At 73.7% G+C, this 11,668-nt stretch overlaps 1 protein-coding gene across 3 annotated transcripts; it reads left to right on the forward strand.

Moving 5' to 3' along the window:
- The first annotated feature begins 277 nt into the window (after window positions 1-277).
- On the forward strand, window positions 278-10,779 carry PHC2 (polyhomeotic homolog 2). Of its 3 annotated transcripts, none has more exons than XM_066981933.1 (15): window positions 278-383; window positions 3,677-3,870; window positions 4,123-4,281; window positions 4,383-4,460; window positions 4,569-4,730; window positions 5,643-5,747; window positions 5,842-6,052; window positions 6,724-7,052; window positions 7,541-7,700; window positions 8,576-8,778; window positions 8,919-9,047; window positions 9,159-9,295; window positions 9,377-9,512; window positions 9,666-9,915; window positions 9,998-10,779. In XM_066981933.1, the coding sequence occupies exons 2-15, from the start codon at window positions 3,721-3,723 to the stop codon at window positions 10,150-10,152; spliced, it is 2,364 nt and encodes a 787-aa protein (XP_066838034.1). In that variant the 5' UTR covers window positions 278-383; window positions 3,677-3,720; the 3' UTR covers window positions 10,153-10,779. The 3 variants fall into 3 exon arrangements, with proteins under 3 accessions (XP_066838034.1, XP_066838033.1, XP_066838032.1); XM_066981932.1 differs by having other exon boundaries at window positions 279-383; window positions 8,919-9,048; window positions 9,181-9,295; window positions 9,609-9,915; XM_066981931.1 differs by having other exon boundaries at window positions 279-383; window positions 9,609-9,915.
- The last annotated feature ends 889 nt before the right edge of the window (window positions 10,780-11,668 follow it).

Raw genomic sequence — 11,668 nt, forward strand, 5'->3', positions numbered from 1 at the left:
CGACCCGGCCGGGCCCCCCCCCCCCCCCCGTTGCCATGGCGAGCGCGAGCCGCGGCAGGCCGAGCCGCGGGCGCGAGGCGCGGGGGGCGTGTCCGGCGGGCCGGCGAGGCGCTGATTGGGCGCGCGGCGCACGTGACGCGCGGCGGCATGCAAATGAGCCCCGGCCGCCCGCCGCCGCGCCGCCGCCTGAGGGAGCGCCGAGCCGCCCGGCCCCGCCCCGCCCCGCCCGGCCCCGCCCCCGCCCCGCAGGCCCCGCCCCCTCCCGCCGGCCCCGCCCCTCCCGCCGGCCCCGCCCCGCCCCGCCGGCCCGCGCGGCCGCAGCCCCCGGAGGCGCCTCCGTCATGGCCGGCGGGAGCCGCTCGGCCCGGGCCGCGGGGCCGCAGGTACCGGGAGCGCCGCGCCGCGCCTCGGGGCCCCGGCGGCTTTGTCTGGGCGGGGGGAGGGGGAGGGGGAAGGGGAGGGGGGGGAGAACGGGGCCGGGGGGGGCGGGGCCGGGCCGCGCCGCGCACGCGTCCGTGTGGCCGTGTGGCCGCGGGGCCGCGCCGCCGCCGTGCCTCAGTTTCCCCCCCCCCCCCCGCCGCCCCGGCGCGGCCCCGGGCACCGGCAGCGCCCCGCGGGTACCGGCAGCGCCGCCCCGCCTCCCCCCCCCAGCCTCGGGTCCCCCCCCACCGCCCGCCGCCCCCCCGGATCCCCCCCCCCCCCCCCCTCGGTCTCCCCCGCACCCCGGTTTTGCCTCCCCCCGGGGGGGCTCCGGCACCCACCGGCGGGGGCCCGGGGCCGAGCGGGGGGAGCCGGGGGTGCCCCTCGGTGGGGTTCCGGCTCCGGCAGGGCCCGGCGTGGCCGCCCCCAGCCCCTCGCCCCCCGCCCGGTGCCGGTGGCGGTGTCCCCGGGGCCGCGGTGCCGCCAGGACCGGCACCCGCAGCGCTGCACCCGGCCGAGGGAGCGCGGCCGCTGGGCGCGGGGCACGGAGCGCGGTTCCTGCCCGGGCGGCGTCGAGGCCGGTACATGGCGGACACGTGGCGGCGGTCAGAGCCGGGGCACGACGCGAGGCGCCGCGGCCCTGCGGCGGGGACACCGGGACGAAGCGGCGCCAGGGACAGCGACACCGGCCGTGGAGCAGGGATGGGCCTCGGGAGCCGTGCCCGGGCACCGTGGCACCGGAGCCACGCGCTGCCGGCGTCCCCACGCGTGTCGGGGCAGCGGCGCCCTCCGGGGACGCGGCGCCACGGGCAGCCACGCGCCGCCAAGGCCGGGGGACGTCGCTGCCGCCACGTCCTCTGGGCCTGCCACCCGGGTGCGGCGCCGGGTTGGGTCCGTGCCATGCCGTGGCGTGGCCAACGGGGTCACCTGTCGTGGCCACCAAGGCCACCCGCCGTGGCCACCGTGGCCGCTGTCCATGGTGGAGCACCCGGCGCCGCTGTCCCTGGTGCTGGCCATGGCACCCGCCGTGGTGGCGCCCGCCGTGGTGGCACCCACGGGGGCTCGGCCGGGCCGTGTGGCGGGGCCACCGCTGGGCAGGTGGCCGGAGGCCTATCGGCACCTCTGGGAGTGCCAGGCCGCGGTGGCCGCGGGTGGTGGCAGCGGAGCCACCGGGTCCTGGTGGCCACGGCCCGGTGGCGTGGGCATGGTGCTGGCGTTGGCCGGGGTCACGGTGGTGCTGGAGGTGGTGCTGGAGGTGCTGGAGGTGCTCCTGCTCCTGCTCCGTCCTGCTGCTGCCCTGGGACCTCCCTGCGGCCTCGACAGCACCCAGCGCTCTCCGTCCCTGGCCTCCCCCTCCCGCCCGTCCATCCCTCCCGTCCGTCCCTTGCCCACTTCCTCCTGTCCTTCCCTTTGTCCCCTCCGTCCGTCCTTTCTTCCTTCGGTTCCTCTCCTTCCACCCCTTCCGCCCCCCGGCCTCCCCTCCCGCCCTTCGGCCCTTTCCTTCCCTGCTCCCTGCCGCCCTTCCCGCCCTGTGCCCCGTGCCACTCCTGTCCTGCCGTCCGTCTGTCCGTCCTTCCCCCCATTCGTACATTTCCTACCTCCGTCTGTCAGTCCTTCCCTCCCTCCCTTCGTCTTTGTCCGTCCTTCCTTCTCTGCTTTTCCTCCTTCCTTCCGCCCCTGTTCCCCTTCCTCCATCCCTTCCGTACTTCCGTCCTCTGTCCTCTTTCTGTCCCTCCCTCCGTACTTCTGTCCATCCCTGCCTTTTTTGTCCGTCCGTCCCTCTTCCCTCGCTCCCTTCATCCCGTCCCTACCTCCTCTCCCCACCCTTCCCTCCCTCCTTTTGTCCCCTTCCTCTCTCATCCGTCCGTCCGTCCTTCCTTCTCTCCTTCCCTCCCTTTGTCCCTTCCCTCCCATCCGTCCGTCTGTCCGTTTGTTCCTCCCCTCCGTCTGTCATTCCGTCTTTCCGTGTCCTTCCCTTCGCCCCTTCCCATTTCCTCCTGGCTGTCCTTCTGTCCGTCCTCCCCCGTCAGCCCTTTCCTGCATCCATCCGTCTCGCCCTCCCTTCCTCTCTTTGCTTCCTCCCGTCCCTTCCCTGCTTCCTTCTGTCCCTGTCCCTTTGTCCTTTCCGTCTGTCCCTCCGTTCCTTCTGGCTGTTCTTCCTCCCTTCATCTCCTTCCATCTTCCCTCCTTCCTCCCTTCCCCACTTCCATCTGTCCGTCCCTCCCATCCATCCTTCCGTCCCCTCTCCCACCCGTCCCTCCATCCCTTCCGACGTCTGTCCCCGGCCCTCCTGTCCTTTGTCCCCTTCCTGCTTCCTTCTTCCCTCCTCTCCCTCTCCTCGTCCCTTCCCTTCCTGTCCGTGCTTCCCGTCCGTCACTCTGTCCGTCCTCCCCCTTCCCTTCCTTCTGTCCTTTACATCCTCCCTGCATCCCTTCCCTCCGTCCCGCTGTCCGTCCGTCCATCCCTCCTTCCTTCCCCTCACCGTTCCCACTCCTGTCCATCCTTCTGGCCATCCTTCCTTCTGCCCGTCCTTCCCTCCGTCCCCTCACCACTTTCCCCTGTCCCCCAGTGCCTGGAGGCCCATCCCGTCCCCATCCCGTCCTTGTCCCTTCCCATCCTCATCCCGTCCCCATCCCGTCCCCGTCCCGTCCCCGTCCCATTCCCCTCCCGTCCCACCCCGCCGCTCGCTCAGCACCCAGGGCCAGGCAGGCTGCAGCCGGGGCGCCCCGGTGGCACCCCCGGGATGGGGGCACCCAGACACCGGGGGGGCCTCCAGAGCCTTGGAGGCTCCCACCCAGGTCTGCGGGTGGCTGGGGGGAAGAGGAGCAGTGGGGGCCTCGGCGCTTGGCTCCGTCCGTCCCTCTGTCTCACCACCCAGCCCTCTGTCCCTCTGTCCCTCTGTCCCGCCGCCCGCCCTCCGTCCCACCTACCCCGGGGCTCCCCGCAGCACCCCAGCACCTCTCCCCCAGCCCCGTGAACCGGGAGCCGCTGGGCACGTGCATCCCCCGACACAGCCCTGGGGGGCCGGGGGGCTGCGAGTGCCCCCCAGCCCGCAGCCGGGGCTGGGGGCAGGAAGCAGCGGGGAGGGGGCCGGGCCCCCCGCCGCCGCCTTTGAGGCGCCGCCTCGCCGCAGGAAGGCGCCGGCAGCAGGGCGGAGGCGCGAGGCTGGGGGACCCCGGTTGGCACCCTTGGGCCCCCCCAGCCCGGGGATCCCCGCTGGGAGGTGCCCCCCTCACCCAGCTCCGTCTCCCCCCAGCTCTAGCGTGACCCCGCCGCCTCGCGCGGCCCCGGCCGGCCGCCATGGAGAACGAGCAGCTCCCGGCGCCCCCGCAGCCGCCCTCCAGCAGCGCCGGCGGCACTGGCACGACGCCCAGCAGCACCGGCACCGGCCGCCCGCCCGCCCCCCAGATCTCCGTCTACAGCGGCATCCCCGACCGCCAGACCGTCCAGGTAGGGCGACGCCCGGCAGGAAGGTGCCCGGAACATTTGGGATGCCGGGCACGCGGTCCGGAATCAGAACATGGGAAACTAACCCAAAAACGGGGCCGGGTTGGGCTTGGAGCGGGTCAGATCCGACGCCGGGTTCGGAACAGAGAAAACCCCCGGGCGCTGCGAGGTCCCGGTTCAAGGGCGACGCTTACCGGCGTTACGGGGTGCCGGGGTCGGGGCGGGCGTTTTGGGGACGCTGCCGCCGCCCCGCAGGTGATCCAGCAGGCGCTGCACCGGCAGCCCAACACGGCGGCGCAGTACCTGCAGCAGATGTACGCCGCGCAGCAGCAGCACCTGATGCTGCAGACGGCCGCCCTGCAGCAGCAGCACCTCACCAGCGCCCAGCTCCAGAGCCTGGCCGCCGTGCAGCAGGTACGGACCCCCCCCGGCTCTCGCCCCCGCCCAGCGTGCCGCGGGGAGCACCCATGGGTGGGCGCTGCGGTTTCAGTGACGCTCCGCTTCTTGCCCCGCAGGCCAGCCTGGCGGCCAACAGGCAGAGCGGCTCCTCGGGCGCCAACGGCACCCAGGCGGCACCGGCGCAGCAGCCCACGGTGAGTCCCCGGCCCCGTAACCCCCCGCCGCCGCGGCACGGCCCCCCCGCCGGCCCGGCAGCCCAGCCTTCTCCCACCGCCGCCCCCCCGCCCCCTCCCCGTTTGCAGATCAACCTGGCGACGTCGCCGGCGGCCGCCCAGCTCCTGAACCGGGCGCAGAGCGTCGCCCCCGGCGCGTCGGGCATCGCGCAGCAGGCCGTGCTGCTGGGCAACGCCGCCTCGCCCGCCCTCACCGCCAGCCAGGCCCAGATGTACCTGCGGGCGCAGATGGTAAGAGGCGCCCTGCCCCACGGCGCTGGGGGGGTGGCCAGGACCCACGGCGTGGCCGGCAGCGTGCCGCGAGGCCGCCGGGACCCGTAGGGTACCCGCAGGTGCTGGGCACCCGCCGTGGAGGAACCTTGAGGGGCCCTAGGGTGCCCTTCACCGTGCTGTGGGGTGGCCTGGACATAGCGGGGTGGCCATCGCGGTAACCAGACCCTATAGAGAGCCCTTTACCCTGCTGTGGGGTGTCCAGGCTCCATAGGGTGCCTGTCACACTGCTGTGGGGTGCGCCCGTAGGGAGCACCTGAGCCCATCGGGTGCCCGTGACACTGCTGGGGGTGCCCAAACCCCACCGGGTACCCACACCCTCCTCTGGGGTCCTCAGACCCCATAGGGTGCCCGTTGCCCCACCCTGGCGTGTCCAGGCCCCACTGGGCACCTAGGCCCTATAGAGTGTGCCCCACGCTGCTGGGGGGTGCCCAGGCTGTGTAGGGCGTCCATCCTATGGGGTTAGGGAGCGTTAGGCTTCATGGGGTGCTTTCACCCTGCCGGGGGTGCCCAGACCCTGATAGACACCCAGACCCCATGGGGTGCCCTTCGCCCTCACCACGGGGTGCCCAGACTCCAGGGGGTACCCATAGGCCTGTTGTAGGGTGCCTGGCCCCCAGAGGGTGCCCTTTGCCCTGGGCAAGGGGTGTCAGACCCCATGGGATGCCTGCACCCTATAGGGTGTTCCCCACAGCACTGGGGATGCCCAGAGCCCACAGGGTGCCTCTGATACAGGGTGCCCAGACCCCACGGGCACCCACGGCCATACGCCACGCTTCTGCCACCCCACGAGGATGTTTTGGGGGGACACACACATGTAGGGTGCCACCCCCACGCGCTGGGGACGTGCACCCACTCTTCTCTCCCCCCCAGCTCATCTTCACGCCCACGGGCCCTGTGAGCGCCGTCCGGCCCGAGAGCCCCGCGCCCGCCCCGCCACCGGCCCCGCCGCCCGCCCCGCAACCCGCCGCCCCCCAGGTGAGCCCCCCGGTGAGGGGGTAAGGCCCCCCCGGCACCCCTTTGTCCCCCACCCCTTTGCCAGCTCCCCTCCGCTGACCCGCTGCCATTGCAGGTGCACAGCCTGGCGCTGCGCCCCGCCGGCCCCCACCTCCCCGCCCTCGCCATGAAGCCCCCCGGCGGCCCCCCCCGGGCCGGCCCCCCCCGGGTCCCCCTACCCGAGACCCCCGGCGACCACCTCAAAAAGGCCGAGGGCCCCGAGGCCCGCACCCACCCCCTGGCCCGCGCCGCCGCCCCCGCAGCCGCCCACCCGCTCGTCGCCCCAGGTAAGGTGCTGCGCCGTGGGGGGTGGCGGGGGCGTGGGGCACCCGTTGGGTGCTGGGGGTGGGGGGCACCCAGTGAGAGGCGCAGGAAGGGAGGCTGCGGGGCGTTCACCCTAGAGACTGATGGTGGGCCCTGTAGGGCCTGCGCGGGACCTGCAGCCCTTCTGGAAGTCAGGGCTGGGTGAGCCGAACGGGGCCGGCTCTGAGCCGAACGGCCTGCGGGGTTGTTCGCTCTGAAGCCTAATGACGGCCCTCGCTGGCGTTTGCTGTGCGGCAGCACCCCTGCCTGCCTTTGGGACCCGCGGGCCGCTAGAAACCCCGGGGCCAGGGCTGGCGGGGCAGTGAGGCTGCGGGCCAGAGGGGCGAGGGGGTTCCTCCCCACAGCTCGCCTACTGGGGCGAAGGCCCTTCGCTCCCTGGGCACCCAGCACCCTGCTGGGGTGACCCAGCCTCGGGGTGCTGTGCCGATGTGCTTCCCAAAACGGGGACCCCACCGGGACAGCCTCACCCCGGCCACCAAGGCGGTGCAGCAGCCGGCACCGTTGTCACTAGGCCCCAGGGTGAACGGGTGCCAGGCCGGGCGCAGCCTCCCGGGGAGGGGGCCCCGGGCCGAGCTGGGGGAGACGTGCCGGGGGCGAGGCGCCGGTGACGATGCCGCGGGCCCTGTCCCCGCAGCCTACGCCCCGCTGCAGCCGCCCCAGTTCCTGCAGCAGCCGCCGAAGCCGATGCAGCAGCAGTTCGTCATCCAGCAGCAGCAGCAGCAGCAGCAGCTGGCGCCCCGCGGGCAGCCCCCCCCGGGGCCAGCCGCCCCCCAGCTCCAGCCGCTGCCCCCCGCCAGCCCCGGCCCGGTCCCCCCGCCCAAAGCAGGGGCCGGCCCGGGGGTCCCCCACGGGGCGGGGACCGATGGCGCCGCCCCCAACGGGCACCCCGGCTGCCACGGGGCCCCCCGCAAGTTCCAGCACGCCTCCGCCGTCATCCTGCAGCTGCAGCCCGCCGGTGCCACGGTGAGGGCCCCCCCGGCCTCCCGGTGCCCCCCTGCCCGGCTGGCGAGAGCTGGGGGGCACGGGGGGGGGGGTCCTGGTCTGTGCGGGGGGTGCATGGGGAGGCGCGCTTGACGTGGGCAGGTGCACGTGGGTGTGCATGCGTCTCCGGGCACAGACACGCGTCTGCCCCGTGCACGCGTGTGCCTGACACGCACACAGGCATGCGGCCGCCTTCGCGCCAGGCCAGCGCACACGCGTGGGGCCGGTCGCCGCCCGTGCGTGCACAGCCCCGGTCCCCGTGTGCAGGGGCACGGGGGGGGGGGGTGCCCGTGCACCCCAGCCCCGCGCACCGCATGCGGGCACGACCCGCGCCCGGGCGCCCCGTCGGCCTGCGGGCATCGTCGGGCCGTGCCCGTGCCCGCTCACCAGGCCCCAGCCCCGGCGCGTGCACGGGCCGGGCCCCGCGGTGCCCCTGTGCCGGGGGGGCCCTGACGCTGTCCCCGCCGCAGCCCCCGCTCAGCGTCCCCGAGGGCACCCGCCGGGACCCGCTGCCCGCCGAGAGGAGCGCCGAGAGCCCGCCCGCCGCCCCGCCGCAGCCCCCCGCCCTCTCGCCGCCCGCCGCCCCCCCGGGCCCCGAGGCCCCCCCGGGCGAGCGGCCCCCCGCTCACGGTAAGCGCCGGGGGGGGGAAACTGAGGCACGGGGGGGCGGGGCCGGCACCGGGGCCGCGGGGGGGCCGCGGGGGCTCCCCGGGGGCTGCGAGGCGAGACCCGAGGGCGCAGGGCTGGGATGCCCCGCCCCTCCCGCAGCCCCGCCCCCTCATTTACATGGCCACGCCCACCACCCACTTGGCCACGCCCCCGTCAAGCCCCGCCTCTTTCTGTGTCCCCGCCCCCTCTCACGGAGGGCTCCGTCCCTCCCCCCCCTCCCCGGCGGCGCCGCGCGCAGGCGCGCGCGAGGCGGCCGCGCCGGCCAATGGGGGCTCGGGGGCGTGGCCTCCGGCCCGGCCCCGCCCCGCCCCGCGCAGCCGCCGCCGCCGCCCCGGCCCGGCCCGGCCCCGCCGCCGCCTTTGTCCCCGCGCCGCCGCCGAGCGCCGCCCGCGCCGCCTTTGTCCCCGCCATGGCGCCGCCGGGGCCGCCGCGCCGCTGAGCGCCGCCGGTGAGTGCGCGCCCGGCCCCGCCCCGCCCCGCCGCCGCCGCCCCGGCTCGGCCCGGCCCGGCCCGGCCCGGCCCGGCGGGCGCTGACCTCACTTCCGCATCCGCCCCCGGACCGGAGCCGCCCGCCGCCGCGGCCCGGGCGCAGGTAGGGCGGGGGGGGGGGAGCGCGGCCTCGGCAGGGCCCGCCGGGGCCCGCCGCCACCGCCGGGCCGGGCCGGGCCTGGCCGCGGGGTCCTGGTGGCGGCTCCCGGGGGGGGGCGGCGGGGCCGGGGCCGGGGCCGGGCGAGGGCCCGGGGGGGGCGGCCGCGGCCCGGTTGCGCGGGGCCCGGCGTCAGCGCGGCGTCAGCGCGGCCCCCCCCCGGGGCTGACGGGCGCCCTCGCCCCCGCAGAGCCGGGCGCCGACCGCGTTCATGCGCAGCCCGACGCCAGCGCTCCCGGCATGACCTCGGGGAACGGGAGCTCTGCCTCCACCGTCGCCGGCGCCGCCCCGCACAATGGTGAGAACAAACCGCCCCAGGCCATAGTGAAGCCCCAGATCCTGACGCACGTTATCGAGGGGTTCGTCATCCAGGAGGGGGCAGAGCCGTTCCCGGTACGCGTGGGGCCGCCCGCGGCCGCCTCCTCCTCCTCCTCCTCCTCCTCCTCCTCCTCCTCCTCCTCCTCCTTCCCCGCCGGGGCTCTCGGTGCGCCCCCGCGGCGGGGCCGGGGTCCCCGCTGACGCCCCTCCCGCAGGTGGGGCGGTCCTCGCTGCTGGTGGGGAACCTGAAGAAGAAGTATGCGCAGGAGCTGCTGGCCGAGAAACTCCCGCAGCAGGACAACACCACCACCACCGACTCGGAAATGGAGGAGCCCTACATGCAAGGTAGCGCCCGGCCCCCCGAGCCGAGCGCGACGGGGAGGGGGCCCTGGCTTCTCCCTCCCTCTCTCCCCCGTTCCCCGCCCGCGGCTGAGCTGGCTGCGTTTCTCTCTCTGGGTGTCCCTCCGCGCCCCCCAGAGTCCAAAGAGGAGGGGAACCCCCCGAAGCTGAAGTGCGAGCTCTGCGGCCGCGTCGACTTCGCCTACAAGTTCAAGCGCTCCAAGCGCTTCTGCTCCATGGCCTGTGCCAAGAGGTAACTCGGGGGCCAGCCCCCTCCCCGTGCACCTCTTGGAGGCCCCCCCAGCCCCACTCTCTCACCCTCTCTACTCCGCAGGTACAATGTGGGGTGCACGAAGCGCGTGGGCTTGTTCCACCCCGACCGCAGCAAGCTGCAGAAACCTGGTGGCCCCCCACACGGGCGCCGCCGCACCTGCAAGGTGCCCACCCTGAGCAAAGACACCAAGAAGCAGGTGAGGATGGGGGTGGGCACGACTCGTCCCCAAAGCTGGGGGAGCACAGGCGGGTGAGCTCCGAGGCCGGTGCTGCCCGGTCGCTCCGTCCCGCAGACGCCGGTTTCTCTCCCGACGGGCTCGGTGCCTCTCTCTGTGACGGCGTCACTGCAGCTCAACCACAGCCAGGAGGACTCGAGCCGCTGCTCGGACAACTCGAGCTACGAGGAGCCGCTGTCCCCCATCTCGGCCAGCTCGTCCACCTCGCGCCGGCGCCAGGGCGACCGCGACCTCGAGCTGCGCGACATGGAGCTGCCTGACATGCACATGCGGGACCTGGCGGGCATCGGGCACCGCTTCCTGCCCAGCGAGCCCAGCAAGTGGAATGTGGAGGACGTCTATGAGTTCATCCGCTCGCTGCCGGGTGAGGAGCGCGGGGTGCCAGGGGGTTGGGGGGGACGCAGACGGTTTTCGGGGTGGTACTGAACGTGGCCGCGTCCCCACAGGCTGCCAGGAGATCGCGGAGGAGTTCAGGGCGCAGGAGATCGACGGGCAGGCGCTGCTGCTGCTGAAGGAGGACCACCTCATGAGCACCATGAACATCAAACTGGGCCCGGCCCTCAAGATCTACGCCCGCATCAGCATGCTCAAGGACTCCTAGAGCCGGGGCCGCCGGCCCACACGAACGCTCCTGGCGGGGTGGGGAGGGGGGACCCGTGCCCCCCCCTCATCCCTGCCCAGCTTGGGGGGCTGCAGGGCGGGATGGGGAGGGAGGGCAGGGGGGGATCCACTTGCTGAGCACAAACAGCCTCGGGGCAGCCCCCCCTGCGCCCCGCAGCCAGGCCGGGGCGCAGCTCTGCTGCAGGGGTGTGTACATAGCCCGTAGCGATAGCTTCCCCTTGGGTGTGCCCCGTGGGGTGGCCCCTTCTCCGGCAGGGAGGGCCCCCGCCCCCCCCGGAACGGCAGGGCGAAGCAGGACGATTGCCTTAACGTGTGGCCCTGCCAGGACCTGGCAGGGGGGCTGTAGCCCCCCGAGGGGCGTTTTGGGGTGCCTCGTGGAGAAGGCGTCGCCCCTACCCTGGGCTGTTTTGGGGGCACCTTAGTAGAGGACGGCGGCGGTGGGGGTTCAGCCCCCGAGGCAGGTAAGGACCCCCCAGCCCTCGCCGCCGCTGCTGCTGGCCACCAGTCTTTCTAAGAAAAGAGGAAAAAAAAAAAAAGGAAAAACACAGAAACCACAACCCTTTTTTCCTGTTTTTGTTTTTAATAAACACTGAAAAAAAATAATAAACCCCTGCTCCCTGCATGCTTTATGTCCTCCTCGCACCCACCCACCCACCTTGTGGGTGCGTAAGCAGGCACGCGGTACCCCCCAGGGCCTGGTGCTGCCTCTGGCTCTGCGGCCCCCGGGGCTGGGACAGGTGCCACCGGCTGGGGATGTCCTTCCCTGGCTGCAGGGTGCAGCCAAAACCAGCCCGAGGCCAGCAGGGGCTGGGGGGGCAGGAAAGGGACCCAGGGCTGCCTGGGCTGGGAGTCGTCCCCCCTGTCGCTCCATCAGTGATGGGGATGGGGCTCACTGGTGGCACGGGAGGGCCTGGTGGCACCTCCATCGTCTGTTCCTGTTCTAACCCCTGGGGACTGGGCTGGGACATCCCTGTTGTGCTTGGCTGGAGAAGAGGCGGCTCAGGGCAGGCCTCATTGCTCTCTGCATCTGCCTCAGGGGAGCTGGGGGTTGGCCTCTTCTCGCAGGTAACCAGTGGTAGGACCGGAGGGAATGGCTTCAGGTTGTGCCGGGGGGGGTTCAGGTTGGAAATGAGGAGACATTTCTTCTCAGAAAGAGCGGTCAGGCATTGGGATGGGTTGCCCAGGGAGGTGGTGGAGTCACCGTCCCTGGGGGTGTTCAAGGAAAGGCTGGACGTGGTGCCTGGGGACACGGTTAGCGGGTGACAGTGGTAGTAGGGGATGGTTGGACCAGATGGTCTTGGAGGGCTCTTCCAACTTCGATGATTCTATGACAGGAGGCCCACATGAGGCAGGGGACCAGCCCCAGGTGTGCTGCTGGGTGGCAGCCTGGAGGTGACCCTGATACCCCCGAGGGAGCTCAGGAGCTCCTCTCTGGCCCTCATATCCCTGCTGGAGCCCAAAATGGAGTTGGGACCCTAGGGGAGCCACCAGGGAGG

The sequence above is a fragment of the Anser cygnoides genome, chromosome 23, assembly GCF_040182565.1.
Source record: "Anser cygnoides isolate HZ-2024a breed goose chromosome 23, Taihu_goose_T2T_genome, whole genome shotgun sequence".
NCBI lineage: Eukaryota > Metazoa > Chordata > Aves > Anseriformes > Anatidae > Anser > Anser cygnoides.

Excerpts from the sequence above, each read along its gene's own strand:
- PHC2 (XM_066981931.1), top strand. The coding sequence starts at position 3,721 with ATGGAGAACGAGCAGCTCCCGGCGCCCCCGCAGCCGCCCTCCAGCAGC. Across the intron at positions 4,461-4,568 it reads CACCGGCGCAGCAGCCCACG|ATCAACCTGGCGACGTCGCC; the intron begins GTGAGTCCCCGG and ends CCCCGTTTGCAG. Across the intron at positions 8,779-8,918 it reads AGGGGGCAGAGCCGTTCCCG|GTGGGGCGGTCCTCGCTGCT; the intron begins GTACGCGTGGGG and ends CCCCTCCCGCAG.